At 34.7% G+C, this 17,129-nt stretch overlaps 1 protein-coding gene across 2 annotated transcripts in view; it reads left to right on the top strand.

Moving 5' to 3' along the window:
* Positions 1 to 17,129, top strand: part of PDE318 (P-loop containing nucleoside triphosphate hydrolases superfamily protein) — a 201,633-nt gene that overhangs the window by 28,844 nt on the left and 155,660 nt on the right. The window contains exons 3-5 of one of the 2 annotated variants that reach the window (XM_089830202.1): positions 15,907 to 16,027; positions 16,207 to 16,256; positions 16,414 to 16,527. In XM_089830202.1, the coding sequence (XP_089686328.1) occupies positions 15,907 to 16,027; positions 16,207 to 16,256; positions 16,414 to 16,527 (285 nt within the window). Of the gene's footprint in view, positions 1 to 15,906; positions 16,028 to 16,191; positions 16,257 to 16,413; positions 16,528 to 17,129 lie in introns of both variants that reach the window. The other variant, XM_089830198.1, reaches the window with a different exon arrangement.

Raw genomic sequence — 17,129 nt, 5'->3', positions numbered from 1 at the left:
AATTTTTTTAAAAAAGTAATGTGCATACAAAAAAGGGGGACGACTGGCTGTACCTGGTACGGTCGGGGGACAGCTAGACGTCCCCTTCTGTACCGGGTACAGCTGGCCATCCCCTTTTTGTCCCCCCTGCATCCTTGAGTTTCTGAAACGTCCCCTAAAAAAAAAGGTCATTTGGGGACGGCTGGGGGATGTCCCCGAGACGTCCCCCCGTCCCCGAAACGTTAGGTTTTAGGTCGGGTACGCGTCCCCGGGGAACATAGGTTATATATATATATATTAATCATTGTATTCATTTCTCTAATGATTATATATAAATATATAAAATCTCACAAAATAATATATATTATATCTCATAAATATATAAATATATATATGTATATATATTATATCTGCACTCTAGTCTCATAGTTTATCCAACTAAAGCTACCAAACATCAACACTCCCTCTTAGCTAGAGGATAAACACATGACAATATATTACCTCAATATAATATAAAGATATTGCGAGTAATGGTCTCCTAAATGTCACCTCATTTGACATTCACCACGTACTCTTTGAGCAATGGGCTCTTGAATGTCAAGTTGCAAGATGTTCACTAACTACTGTGAGTAATGGCTTCCTGAATGTCGTCTCATATAATATTCACCAAGTACACTGTGTAATGGCCTCCTAAACATCAATTTGCATAACATCCACAATGTACTCAAAATGTTCATAAGGTATGTGCACTTGCATTCTCATAATGCTTACCATATGAACATCCACCATACAAAGTATAATCTAGCATGATCTACATAGACATCGTAAGATATCCATCATAATAGAAAATTAAGTTATTGGAAGATCGTCACCTTTCAATAACTTTTGCAAATACAAGTGACATCATTCGGAAGTTGTCACTCCCTCATGATGTACACAAGGGGTAGGCCCATTAAAATCACATAATCACGAGATATATTCATGAATCACAGTCCTCTTGACTGCTACAATTTATTGATCATTGGAGAATCCATCTCAGCATGGTTTACGCCCTTTGAATCAATATGACTGAGATCACCAAAGGTTTGACTGAATCATAACCTCTTTCTGCTCCCTCTCTTTCAAGGTTGCCTCTAATGAAGGTTCCCTCTGAATTTCAATCTCCCTCTTTTTGCAATAACAATTTCAAAGGAAAAGATCAAGGCAAATAACTCTTATAGTACATATTAAAAAATAAGAGAGAGAGACTAATATAATACTCAAGGATAATAATTTTGTGTCATTCAAACATAATTTAGATAAATATCTAATTTAAATGTATATTTTGAATGTGTATAAAAATATTTCATCTTCTATATATACTTTAATTTATATCTTCAACATATTATTTACTTATTAATGTCAAGTAATATTTATCTATTCAACACCTTATTATATATTAAGAACTTATTATACAATATTTATTTAATTTAATATACACCTTCATCCCACTAGAATTAATAGGCATAAGCATAACACTTCAATAAAATCACCTTTATTTAGTAAATATTCCACCATACCTTATTCCCATACCTTTTAAGGTTATGAATATCTTGTTTGATTGACTGGTAATTCTTTTTATTTCTAACCTCCTACAAATTTGGCCCTTTAGGAATGTCCATGGGATAGGTAAACTTTATTTTGAAACACCCTAATATACTTTGATAATCTTGCTTTTGATATTTTTGTCCTTTCCCTTATATTTGCTTTACACATGGATCTTGTGACAAGTATTCATTTCGACCCCTTTTTCATCAAAATTCCTCACATTTGCCATGGTGGCAGAGGGCTGCCTTGATACCATGCACTTTTTCTTTTTTTGTTGAACTCCTTGGTGACTTACGTGAGGGTGATACTCCACAAATGGGCCCTGCAATTTCCTTGCTTATCGCCTAACGTAATTGTGTTCTATATATGGTACACTTCCTGTCCAAATGCCACAGAGGATCTATGTAAATACCCAATTGGCTTGTTTTCGGCATCGCCTCATGTTTTGAACGCTTCCTTTGACTTCTTGCTGACCCACATTCTCTCTGTCACACCTCCTTTGACGTCTTCCCTTTAACATGCTATGAGGATGCCACATAAAATTGTTGCCTCTGATATTCATCCATTTAATTTTCTTCTTCGTAAATGGGCGCTAGAGTACTGCGATTTTATCAATTTTCACTGAGCACTACCATACCGAGTTTAATGAGTCAATTTAACTGAAGAGCATACTAAATATACAATGGTATAGTTTAATAATGTAACTCCTCGATGACACATTGGACATACTTCCCATAATTCAAGATGATCTTTTGTCTTTAGTATTGTTCATTGTGAGAGATAAATCATTGACTGATTCGTTTAATCCATCGTATATGTTACAGTCACCATATGGATCCCGAAAAATCATATTTAGTAGTTGCAGAGATTTATATACATTGGAGACCTTTGAGTTTGTTGTAGTGTCCTTCATTTTGCAGCTTGGCTCTGATACCATGTTAGATTTCTTGGATCGCTGCAAATGTAATTACGGATTTGTTGTTGCCTGTGGATAACATTATAATGACTGGAGATGCGTTTGAGACGCCCACCTCTGTTTGGTACGTTAGATTTCTTGGATTGTTGCAAATGTAATTGTATTGCCTTCTTGATATATACTTTCTAAACACATTGATCTTATATATATACAGAGAAAGAATGACGAATAGACGTGTCCCTTCATGGGACACGACTACTCATTAACATAATGATAATTATAATAGTTATATATATATATGTATATATATATATATATTATATATAAATATATAATATTTCACATAATAATATATATTATATCTCATAAATAAATAAATAAATAAATATACATAATATATCTCACACATACATACATACATACATATATATATATATTTGCACTCTAGTCTCATAGTTTATCCAACTGAAGCTACCAAACATCAACATGGTATTCCAGTTTAACAAACCAACTTCATTATGAATGTCTGCAACATAGTGACAATAAATACTTCGAATGATTTAAATACTAAGCGATAAAACCATTATAGCTGGCCTGTATAGAATAGTATTATGTGTGTAATTTCAAAAATGTAATTCATCATAGTGACATCTTTAACAATATCAAAAATAAAATTAATAGTGCAGAAGGGTGCAAAAGGTGTCTAAATGGAGGCCCCAGACTCTATGAATTTGGGCTCCATTAGGGTGCGTGTGGGTAATCAAATATTTAGGCACAAGGTGTAATGTCCCCTTTTCGGAACACCTTATATTTTGCCCTACATTCACAAATCCAAATGAAACAAGGAACACAAAATGGTTAGAGATATAACCCGAAAGTGGGAATTAGATAAAATAAGGCTGTTTTGGAACCTATAATGAAATTAAATAATAATAATATAATAATAATACATGTACTACATCCATTTTTTAGGGTCAAAAGAAATACTTATTGCACCTCATTCTCATGGGCTCGACCATAATGAGGGTTGAGATAGGAAAGCCATGATGAGGTGCCCTAATTATACTTGACCCTAGGCCCAAGAGCAAAAATTCTATTCCCCTTGGCCTCATGCGGTCATAAAATTGCTCATGAGGTGACATCCTAGTGGAGCCCATACACCATTCCCCTCCATCGCTCTCTCTGTCTCTCTTATGATTGAGGATCCTGTTGAGATAAGAAGGACATGATGAAGTGCCCTAGTTATCCTTAGCCCTAGGCACAAGAGTAGAAACCTTTTCGCTTCTTGGCTTCATGTGGTTGTCACCATACTCATGAGGTGATGTACCTAATGGAGCTTGTACTTCATTCCCTTCCCTAATGCTATCTTTCTTTTCTCTCATGATTAAGGATCCCTTTCTTATACTAACTCATATAAGCTCAAAGGAAGATTGTAGTAGGGTGCTTTAACTTGACCCTAGGCCCAAATCCAGAATCTCTGCCCCCTTTGACCACATGCAATCCTTCAATGATCTTACGAGGTGGTGTGCCTAGTGAAGCCTCACTATTCCCTCTCCTTGCACTTCCTTTCCTTCCCTAATTTGATCAATTATTGTAAGTGTATGATATTGACAATTGTATAGATGTAACTCAAACTTGATTACTGCCACAGTTTGTAATTCTTCTCATAAGTCTACAACATATATCCTCTCACGAGTCTGTCATATATATGTGCCCACAAGTTTGTCATATATATATGCTCGTAATGCTGTCATATATACCTCCTCATAAGTTTGTCATATATCTGCTATATTCATCATAAAGGTTTGGCATAATCTTTTAGATATGCTTATATTTCTTCTAATGAACGGATAGATTTTCCTTTTGCCTTTCAAACGAGTTGATCTCCCCTTCATATCTTCAATGGTGAGAAGTCACGCCTCTTCATTATGTCTGCCCTTTGCAGTGGTCACAACTTATCAAAATTACCACCCTTCGAAAGAGTCACAACTCTTCACCACTTTTGCCCTTTGTGAGGGTCACAACATTTCATAATTACCACCTTTCGAGAGGGCCATGATCCCTCATCATTGGTGCCTTTGAAAGCGTTGTGACCTTTCATTAGTACAACCCTTTTGAAAGAGTTACAACCCTTTTGAAAGAGTTACAACCCTTCATAACATTGTCTTTGGAAGGAGTCACTTATTTTCATATTCCTTTTAATTCTTTCTTGAATCACACCTTCCCTTTTCTCTTCTTTCCTCTCTACCTTTTCAAATGAACTCTCCTCTCTTTTATATCTCATGCTGAGGGAGTCACAACACTTCATTATATATCTCTCGACCTTTCATATTAACTTACCTTGTAATTATATTATATTATTTATATATTTTGTATACTTTGATAAACAACAATCTATTTTACCCAGAATTCACAAATCCAAATGAAACAAGTACAATATAGTTTGAGATTTAACCCTAACCTAAGAATAAGATAAAATAAGATTTGTCTTGGAACCTGCAACCGAATTAGATAAAGTAATATAATCATAATACATGTACTACATCCATTTTTTGGGGTAAGAGAGAAATACTTATAGCACATAATTCTCACGAGCTCAACCAGAGTGAGGGTTGAGATAGGAAAGACATGATGAGGTGCCCTAATTATCCCCAGATGTAGGCTCAAAAGTGAAACTTTCTTCCCCTTGGCCAATTGTGGTTGTGATTATGCTCATGAGATGGTGTACCTAGTAGAGCCTATGCATTGTTACCTTCTATGCTATTCTTTTCTCCTCTTATGATTGGGGATCTTTTTGAGATAGGAAGGAAAAATGAGGTGCCCTAATTATCGTTGGCCTTAGAAACTTTGTCCCTCTTGGTCTCATGTGGTGGTAACCATACTCATGAGGTGGTGTAGCTTGTACATTGTTCCCCTTCATCATTGTTACATCCCAATTTTCGACCCAATTAAAATGTTCATATAGCCGTTGAGGTTCACATGAAGTCAATTGACAGTTAAAGTTGTTATAATCTTGCGAAACGGTACGATGGTTAGTCGTTATAATTTCATATGAAGATAACATGCTAGTTGATTATTTATCATGAATTTATGGGAATTGAAAAGGCGGCTAGCCGTTATGATCATCAATGAATAATAACTTGTTATGGTAATATGATATAACTGTGGAAAATGTCTTTGTAGGGAGCATGTCGAAGGGGTGGGAGCATTGTCAGAAAAGAATTAGGCATAGAGACATCACCATCACTGGGCAAATGGGTATGAATCTTGAATAACAGGATACAATCATTAGACACGCATGAGCTATTAGATAAATATTAAAAACATTAATGATCTTAATTAAAGTACATACCTTTAACGGCTTATGGTTGACATTTCCATCACTTCATCATAATACATATTTATGTACATGCACATAGATATAGAAATAAAGGTGACACCATAGTATTATTTCTATACAAGATTCTATCTAATTAATACGTACATTTAAATACGTGTACAGGAAGATAAAATAATCTTCCAAATGAGGAATGTATTTAGATATACATTTTAAAGATACGACCTTGGATAAAACATATAATATGATGCTATCTTATAAAATACATTTACGTGCAAGTAGATAGATATGTTTATAAATTTATCCTTTTGATTTAAAACCTTTTAAGTTCTTTTCAGATTTGTTCATTTCCTTATAAGAGGCCAAAATGTACACTTGGCATATAGTATCGGTGACTCAAGAAGACAAATCTTTTAACTGCTCATGAGTTACAGCTTCTTGGAGGCCTTTGATATTTTGAATGCCTCGTTATTTATGGAAATCGAGTGAGGCCATTGATATCTTCTTCTTCCACGATTTCACCTTGCTCTTTACGTTTTTCTTATACCTATTTATTGCAAGTGAATCAAACCAGACATAGTTCATATCTGTTTAGAGTTTCCATTCGAAATTACTCACGACTAAGGAATTGGCTACTTGAAATCAAGCCAAGGCTCACGTCCAAGGAATCGGCTATTTGAAACCAAGCCAAGGCTCACGTCTTTCATCTTCAGATTAGGTTATGTGGTTAGACTTTCATATTCAGATTGCTATATGTTTTTCTTAAGCTATTTTCGTATTTGCAGCAGGAAGGAATGTGTCATGAAAACTTCCGTACATTACTTTCGAATTACAATCGAATGGATATTCGACAATCCAGTCTCTCTATGTTGCTGAGTCAAGACAAACTGTTCATGATATAATTACACATCTTTATTTTATTGCTGCATGTCAGAATCAAATGGTATTTTTGCAAGCCTTAAAGATTATTTTCCTCAAGTCATAAAAGCTGTGATATACTGAAACATGTAATATTCTTACACTAACTGAGGTTCAACAAAATGAGTTGGTTTACTTTAAGATTTAAACACCCAGGACTCACTCGATTGTATGGCCAAGGAAGAGGTGAGAAAGAAATCTGCAATAACATGGAAACAAAATCAGAGGTGACATAACAAATATATATTATTTAAAAAAGGAAATCATTTAATAACCCATGTATGTCCAACTCATTCTCTATTGTCAAGTCGAGTGGTGTGATTAAGTACCAGAATCCTTAGTGGCTGACAAGGTGTTCCATGTCTATTTTGGGTAGGGAGGGCCTTTCTAGTTAGAGAAAGTGTGGGGATAAGTTTAAGTAAGGTCCATGGTTGGGAGGTTAAGCCCCTGATAATGTTTCCCCTCTCCATAAGATGTCACGATGTGCATTAGATAAAGACAAGTTAAGCATTCAAGCATTTATTGGTAACAGGTAATTTACTTTTGTGATGCCTATTCAAGTAATAAGATATGATGGATTAATTTATATCGTTGAATTCAGTTATTTCCTTTAATGAAAGCAATCTTTCTCGTCAATGTAATTGGTAAACAGTTAGATCGATTGATCTTCCAATTGAACATGGAATATATTTATTTGCAAGAGATAGGTTTATTTGATGGATTGTTATTTCAGTTTTTCATTTATAAGAATATTGATTATAGCATATCTTCTAATCTTACATTATTGCCACAACTAGCAATAGAAAGAAAATGAAAGATACAGTGGTATCTGATGCCCTAAATGATACAGTGGTATTTGATGCCCTAAATGATGCAGTCGTAATTGATGCCCTAAATGATACAGTGGTATCTGATGCCCTAAATGATACAATGTTAGTGATGCCCTAAAAGAGATAGTGGTATTTGATGCCTTAGATGATATATTGGTATTTGTCATTACGATAAAGTAGTATAGCTATTTGTTCCTTAAGAGGTATTTTATGGACTAACTTGGGTTTTGTAGAAGCATCCCTAGACGGGTTTCAGTTTGAATACTACAGTATGTAGATTTTAAATTCTTGGGTACATTCATTGATGGTATCATCAATTGTTAGTTATGAGTTTTCCGTTTAAGTAATTATAACTGTTAATCTCATTCACATGAACATAACTGATATAACTGTCTTCCTATGAATATGAAGTAATCACTATATATTTTTGATTTTTTAGTTGTTAGTTAAGACCCAGGAAAAGTGGATGTTACAATCATGCTATCCTTCTCTCCTCTTATTATTGAGAATCCCTTTCTTAGCTATCTCAACAACTAACCCATATAGGCTCATAGAGAAGATTGCAATGGGGTGCCTTTCCATTAACTCTACCCTAGGCCCAAGAGTGGAGTCTTTGTCCCCCTTGGCTTCATCCAGTTCTTAACCAATCTCATTAGGTGGTGTACCTAGTGGGGCCTTACTGTTCCCCTTCCTTACACTTCCTTTCCTTTCCTAATATGGTTGATTATTTTAGGTGTATGATATTGACAATTATATAGATGTAACCCAGACTTCATTACTGCCATAGTTTATAAATCTTGTTCACAAGTCTGTCACATATATCTGCATGTAAGTCTGTCATATATATCTGTTCGTAAGTCTCATATATATCTCCTCTTATTCATCATATAGTTTTGCTACCATCTCTTAGATCTACTTATATTTTTACAAACATGAGCAGATAGATATTCCTCGTGCCTTTCAAACAAATTGATCTCCCTTTCATATTTTCAATGGTGGGGAGTCACACCTCTTCATCATGTCTTCCCTTGCAATGGTCACAACCTTCCAATATTATCATCCTTTTAAAAAGTCACAACCCTTCACCATTTCTTCCTTTTGTAAGAGTCACAACCTTTCATAATTACAACCCTTTTAAAGAGTCACAACCCTTCATAACTTTCTCTTTGGAAGGAGCCACTTCTTTATTTTCTTCTTATTCTTTTTAATTCTTTCTTCAATAACATATTCCCATTTCTCTTGCTTCCTCTTTCCCCTTTCAAATGAACTCTCCTTTTCATATCTTATGTTGAGGGAGCCACAACACTTTATTACATATCTCTTGACTTTTCATTTAACTTAATTAAGTAGTATATTATACTATATTTTTTATTTGTTTAGATTTTAATTTTGTTATTATTTATTAGTTAATATTATTTTGAAAGGGGGACATCACACGAGGACTCACATCTCATGCTTTGAGCAAGGTTGGGGTCCTAAGTCTCCAGGTAGGATTGTTTATCTCTAATTAACAGAGATTAATTTAAACTAATAATTCCTAAAATTTGTTTAAGGACAATCCTTATAAATCTCCTTTAATATTGTTAATATTCCCGCTCTAATTAATTCCTTATGATAACTTGATTTTAAATAACTAATTATGACCAATTTTTTACATTAAAATAATTTGCTCGAGTGTATTCGTTAATAATAAATTTCATTTTGAAATAATAGTTAGTAACCTTGAATTTTTTTCCATTAAAACTAAATTTCCCTCATAATTTAATAAAAGGCATCTATGATACAAAGTAAAGTCTCCCATCAATTGAATTGTTTCTTAGAGAACTTAATTCTACATGCTATCTTTTCCACTAAATTTTTACAATACATTCCAATATATAACAAGATGGAATCTCTATAAAATTCATAAATTTAATATTATCACTCACTAAATCTTTTCTAGAAAAACCCAACAAATACTATACACTAAAAGGAAATATCTAAAGGGAAATGAGAGTATCACAAAAAGCTATGTGAGATTAGTGTGTACATCTAGTAACCAATGATTTTTTTAATAGCTTCTAATAAGCAAATACAAGTACATACTACTATGCCATAAAAAAGGAAATAGACATAGTTGATTTCCTATAATCAAAACCTTAAAAGAAAGTCATTGCAATTTACAAATCTAACACATTTCAGCAGCATTAGCATACAAATTTATTATTCTAGACTCGTTAAACTAGAGGAATGAGACATGATAGAAAACACAAATATACGTGGGGGAAACCTTTCCAGGTAAAAAACCTCATACTCCAAAACATCAAGCTAATGTTTTATTTAGAAACAAGTTACAATACATTTTCAGCCTTCACATGGAGATTTACATCTTGCTCCATCCTAGAGAAAATTTGGCGGCTCTGTGTAATGTATTCGTCATCTCTCTCTCTCTCATCTTTTCAGCAACACATTGTATTTATAGGGTTTTCATGCAAAACAAAACTGTTTGTGTAGTGTCTACAGTCAATGTATTTACAACCTATAGAAACTTCCTCTGTGCACAACTCTTGCATAAAAACAATTTAAGAGAATATACCAAAAAGATAAACTTTCTGATTTTGGCTCCAAGTCTATCCTTATAGATGATTTGGTCTCATTTAGCATCTTTCCAAAAATGCATAAATAATTAACCAATAAAATATCCTAAGGTTGAGTCACCTTACCTCAACAATCTTCCATGAATGAAACTAATGAAACTATGTCCTCCTAGACATCCATGAAACCACATAAATCTGGACACATGCACTTGTGCTCCAACTAGACACCTATCAAACAACACAAGCATAAGATCCAAGTGATAAAAAAGTCTACAAAATGCTTCCACCACTTCTCTGCGCTCATGAGCTTTGCAAAAGCATAAAAAATATCAACTTCTTAGCCCAAAACAATTCTGAAGTAATCCTCCAGAAAACAAGATAAAACTTCAGCCAAAACAACAACCAAATTGATCGCTCCAATCCAACTGATAAACCCATGAGATTGAAAATAACATCCACAACAAATGCTAACACATCCAATTACCCATACCTCAAAGGTATCCAACACCAATAAATTCATGCTAGCAACATAACCAACCCATAGATTGCAGCCTCAAGCTCTATGTGTGAACCATTTGATGAAGACCAAATACAAATAGGAACTCCCACTGCATGGGTAATGTCAAATGTAAAAGATTTAAGGCATACCAAGTCTATCGATAGCAAAATAGAGAAAGTGTAACCATGTAGTACCAAGGATCATCAACAAAGATATGCAAAATCCTAGAGCAAAATTGCTGCAAGAAGCATCTCTCTCATCCAATCTCGACAACTCTCCCATGTTCTCAACAACCAACAAAGAAAAGAGATAAAGAAACCATTGTGTCATCACCAAAAACCAATGAAGTACAAGTGACAACACATGACTAAAAAAAAGTGATCACCATAGTTCTAACTAAGATCTCAAAAAAATAGTGTTATGTAAATCCAAACATCCAAGAAGCTATTCAAGACCAAAGAGAGAACTTGCAAATCATAAGCATGTAGCATGTTCTTTCACAAACACCTCTGAATTCCAATTGTGCCTAGTATGATCTCCATCAAAATCCCAAGAGAAAAGCCACAACAACATCCAAAGTTGTTCACCCTCAAGAGATCAAACATAGCATGATATAATGAATCTACATGGATGTAAGCCTCTCAAAGAAGACCAAACTACTCCATTTCCCATTTTAGGAAATCAACCCACTACCATATCCTACTATCATCATAAATGAAAATACACGTCAAGAAGATAACCATTCTATCGATCTCTCATAATGAATCTTCCAGAACCATCTTACTACAACTCAAGATCCATGACTACGAAAGAAAACATAAGGCACTCGAAAGTAACATTGGGCAATACCTCTCAAGTGATAAACCACCAAGTAGACCAAGAGTGGGAAATAAGAATGCTCCTCCAAGATATGCAAGTCATCATGACTTATCCCAGAACAATCTCTTCATAGGTCTCTATCAAACTCACATCCAACGAAGGTGTAGGCTCCTTGAACTTTCTGGTGAAGTCTCATCAAGAGTATACATCTCACAACATGTCTCATATTAAGAGAACTCTAGCCTCACCTAAGTCTTCAAGTATCCATGAACAGCTGTAATCAATCATTCTACGCCAAACTTAGGATGCAACACAACACTATTATGAAGTATCAAGCAAATGATCAAAGTACTCAATACCAAGAAACTAAACCAAGATCAATTTCAAAGGTCCAACCATGGAATTAGGAACATAAACATGACAAGATGATCTAAACTATCCTCCAAAGAGATAACATGCTCTAAGTGAACAAACTACGTTCTTAAGAAAATGGAATCATGCCAAAACTCTAATGTCCAATCAAGAGTGTATCATGACATAACACAAACATACTTTAAACCAATGTCACCTATCAAGCAGCATGAATACCTCAATCAAAGACTTTGAGAGTCCTCCATGACTCTAAGACGTTAACATCTCCAATCACATGAAGATACTTTCTCCAATTAGTGAAGCAACAAATGTGACAGACCCGTCCGCAACAACAAAAGCTAACGCATCGTCCAACATTTGTAACACTAAAGAAGACCATCCATCACTATGTGATGGATATACAGTCATTGCTAGAGTTCTCATTGAAACGTAATATCGAGCTCTCCAAGAATATGACCCACTATCCCCTAAATTTGAAAATCATCTAGGCCCATGCATCACATCAAGTGCAACTAGGATTTTTGAACTAAGGAAATACACCATGTTATAGGACCCCATATTCGACTATCCAAGTAATCACTTATCATCCATCCTCTTATCCTAAAGCAACCACACCAATGCACAAGTGACCATAGACAAGGCCAACTAACAAGTTTGCACCAACATTGAATCAAATCTATTGGATATAGACAGTCCACATCCAAGTTCTCCCATTGCAATTAAATGGATGACCTACCTACCTGAATGCATAACTTGTAGCTCCAATCATTGCAACATGCAAACCCACTATCACATCAATGACTTGTAAAATGAGATCTTAAAGATAACAATCATGTAGACAACATGACTCAAACACCTGATCAAGCATAGATCTGATTTGCCAATTATGTCCACTTCGAGTGCCATAGTCCACAAATCCAAAAAGCATAACCATAGAAATGTTGAGCAACTTATCATGTACCAACATCCCCATGCAAAGAAAGAATCACACCTCCTTTCACCATGCATAAAGCATCATGCATTTAGAACTACAATTATCTCATCTAGTAACAACTTGAAGGAACTAGGCTCTAGAAAATAGCAGTCTAGTAGATCCACAAAAACCAAAAGTTTTTCCTTGAGCATGCAAAACGTGTAAAACTACTGTGTTCAAGAAGACCCATGCACATCCACACCCACTTCTCATCTGGAAGACTCAAAAGTCTGAAAACATCAAAACAATGGATTGTCATAGATGAGCATCACCTTAGATTTTTAAGGAAAATCTATAAACCCCTTGGATCCAAAAAACAAGAATCCAAGCCATGCAAGTACAATCATCGAAGAGGAAAATGTAGTACAAGAAAACTAGACCCACTTGTAGATCAACTCCACAATCACCACTAGAACATGCATCCTAGAGAGAGACTATGCATTTTAGGTAACAAAATAGACACTTTCTAGTGCCCATGCATCAGAAGTACAACTTTTGTCAACCAAAAGCTCCAGATCAATGGCATTTCAACATGACTGACTCCATTCTATTTGTGTTCACCATCCTTCAAAAAATGTTTGTTGTCTCCTGAAAAACTAGATCATGTGCAAGACTTCTAGTCATCAAAGGATTAATTATCAATCAATTCTTTCAGAACAAATGCCTTCAAGCTCTGCAAGCTAAGAGATCTTAATCTGAGTTACCATGTTCTCTTCTAGACTTGGGAATTCCTGGTTCAATTCTCTCAAAAGTCTGGTCCTTGTCAGATTCTGTCAAAAGTATGCCACAAAGACCGAATTTTTCTGGGAATGCTCTTAGAGGAACCATGGTAGAATTCAGACGACTGTTGGGCGACTTTGATTTCCAACAGAAAGGCACCCTTTTTTTCACTTTTTCAAAAAGTTTTTAAGGCTGAATTAGACTCAATGTTTACTTTTTCAAAAAGTTCTTGATGCCAAATTAGACTCAAGTACATGATTATACTCAAATTACAAATCATATTTAATTTGAATTAAATGCTACTCGAGAAGAATCAAGATGTATAAAAGTGCCACACTACTATTAGTGGAATGTATGTAATACAACATAGAGGTTAACATGCATATTAAACTATCCAAAGCTTGTTTTCTTTGCTTCATCTTGTCTAATCCAAAGCTGCTTTCTTTGAATCATTGAGTATGATAATTAATGTGCGAAGCTTACAATATGGCAACAATCACAACCTTGGCCTTAAATGGGCCTATAGCATTACTTTTGGTTCTCCTAATTTGCAATAGCTTAATGATGATGATTTGCTTGATAGTTTTTGATGAAATTTGAATGTGATGGCTGATTTTTAATGTTGACACTATTGTTTTGAACTGAAACATTGAGATGGTGGTGCATTTTGCTACGTTGCTTTAATATTAGCATAGTGGTGTATGGATCTAGTCACTGCTACATATATGTACATATACATACACCCATCCATCTATACATACATACATACATACATATATATTTCTAAAAATAAATATTCTTGTACAGATGAACCCAAATGACTCCAAAACCAACCCAAAAGAATTTTGAACCCGATTCCGTACCTGAATTCAAACCATCAACTTAGATCTTAATAGAAGAAATACCCAAAACCAGAAACACTGTGAATCCTTACATGCAAGCAACATGCAATTCACAAAACCGAGCTCTGATACTAATCAAAGGGAAATGAGAGCATCCTAAAAAGCTATCTGAGATCAGTGTGTACATCTAGTAATCAGTGATTTCTTCAGTAGCTTCTAATAAGCAAAAACAACTACATACTACTATGCCATAAATGCAGAAACAAACATAGTTGATTTTCCACAATTAAAACCTTAAAGGAAAGTCATTGCGATTTACAAATCTAACAAATTTCAGCAGCATTATAGCATACAGAATTAATATTCTAGAATCATAAAACGAGAAGATTGAGACATGATAGAAAACGGAGATGTATGTGGGGAGAACCTTTCCAGGTAAAATACCCCCACACTCCAAAACATCAAGCTAATGTATTATTCAACAATAAGTTAAAATACATTTTCAGCCTTCACATGAAGATTTACATCTTGCTCCATCCTAGAGAAAACTTGGCAGCATAACTCTGTGTAATGAACTCCTCATCTCTCTCTCACATCTCTTCAGCAACACATCGTATTTATAGAGTTTTCATGCAAAATGAAACTGTATCTAAAGTGTCTTTATTCAATGTATTTACAACCTATTTGAAACTTCTTTTGTGCACAACTTTTGCATAAAAACAAATCCAAGAGAATATGCGAAAAAGATAAACTTTCTGATTTTTGCTCCAAGTATAGCCTTATCAAATATTTGGTCTCATTTAGCATCTTTCCAAAAATGCATAAATAATCAACCAATAAAATATTCTAAGGTTGAGTGACCTTATCCCAACAATAACATTACCAGTATCTCTAAATGCCAACCACAACATGAAATCTCTATACCAACCATTAATCAAAACAAGGTGAAGTACAATATACAGGATAGCTTCACCTATATGGTACTTGATAGTGATGATTTGCTCCAAATTTTGGTTCCCTTCCTTGCATGTTGCCTTGCATTCTCCAAACTCACTCCACCATTGTTTTTTTGTTTTCTTGTAAAATGTCCTCTTCCCTTTTCGTTACATTTATTTATAGAAAGTGGGTGGGAAGCTCTCAAGGAAGAAGAGATTCCACAGACAGTAGTGTGACCTTTGGAGTGTACAAACCTCCTTATTCTTACTTCTATCAATTTGTCAATTTTGTTTGTTCTAATTGCATTAATGCTCTCCTGATGGTCATTATTGAGCTCCTTCAAGTGGACTTAGTTGTTGGGAATTAAATGCTGCTGATGTGGAATTCGTTGGTTAAGTCAGCAAGAACTAATTTTTTGCAGTTGTAATACTAGCTTGGCTTGGTGAGAGAAAATAATAAGTTTATATTTTTTTGCAAAAGGGATCTTCTCAAATAAAGAGATGATGTCATGAATGGATCTATAACATCAAGTAATGCCATCTGTGGCTTTCTTCTCCTGTGAACACTTTACAAATTTAGTGCTTCTGTTTTTCCTTGTGTAGATTGAAAAAATAGCAAAACATCAAAATGTTGGTGCATTTCAAAGTCTTCCAATGGTGATGCCATCAAATGATATTCTCCGTTCAGCAATGAGAAAGGCAAGGATGGTTGGTCCAACAAAAGGTATCCAAATAGACAAAGCACATATGAAGCTGATTTTGTTTAACAGGAGAAAGATAGGAGCTTTCCAGTACCATTGGTTGCAATGTTCTTTTTTGAAAGTTTATGTATACTTTTAGTTCAATAAGGGTCATTTTCTAAGCATGTACATTTTCACTGATTTATAGGTATTATGAACATAGCAAAGCGGGAGCGGAATCGAGGTGCCAAGCAGCTAGATGCATTGATGAAAGTAGGCAGTAAATTTTTATGTTTCCAGGTTTTTGTTCTGGTTGTATTCATTGAAAAAACCATAAAGATGTAATAGCAGGCACTTTCAGATAATGAGTTGATCTTTTCCATCATTAAGGTTTTTAGCTGAGTTTGAAAATTTGATGTCTTGATGTCAGGAACTTGCTGTTCCTTTGAGAAATTATGTGGAGAAATTTCCTTCAAATCAGGATCTACATCCTTACGAACAATCTTTAATCGAGTTCACCCTAGGAAAAGGCAAGTATGAAGAGGTATAAGTAATAATCTTATATTTCATCTTTTTTAGCGTATTGCCTATAGAGCAATCCTTTCAAAAACAACAAAATGTGCTTGCTGCAGTTGTAGGCAGATGGAAGGTGTAATTTATGTATTTTGCCTAAAACATCGAATCTGTTCTTTTATTGCTCTGTATTTATTTTGAATGCAATTGCATTCAGTACAGTTCTTAAATGCAATGATTCATAAAGATATCGAATGGAACTTTTTTCTTAGATGTGATTAATCTATGATTGAATACTTGTAGCAGTGTCAATGAGTGCCAAAATCATGAAAGTGCAGATACACATATCTGTAAATGGATCATCTCTACTGCATTAAAATAAGGATGAAAGGATTAGGTAAGCAGACGTCAATAGGGTTTTGGAAAATATATGAATGAATGAATGAGTGTCATGTCCCCATCCATCCAAGCCAGCAAACAGCTATGTGAGGAAGCTCCTTGTATTACCTTTATGAATGTTTAGAATAAGGAGCAACTTCAATGGAGTGATTATGTTTGAAGGAAGAAATGCAACGAGGATTAAATAAAGACAAGCAATCCCACAACAGTGAATATTAACAGTGACTGTAAACT

The sequence above is a fragment of the Cupressus sempervirens genome, chromosome 1 (genome assembly GCF_028749045.1).
Source record: "Cupressus sempervirens isolate cs-2001-9-10 chromosome 1, ASM2874904v1, whole genome shotgun sequence".
Classification (NCBI taxonomy): domain Eukaryota; kingdom Viridiplantae; phylum Streptophyta; class Pinopsida; order Cupressales; family Cupressaceae; genus Cupressus; species Cupressus sempervirens.
This window is presented reverse-complemented; position numbering and strand designations above follow the sequence as displayed.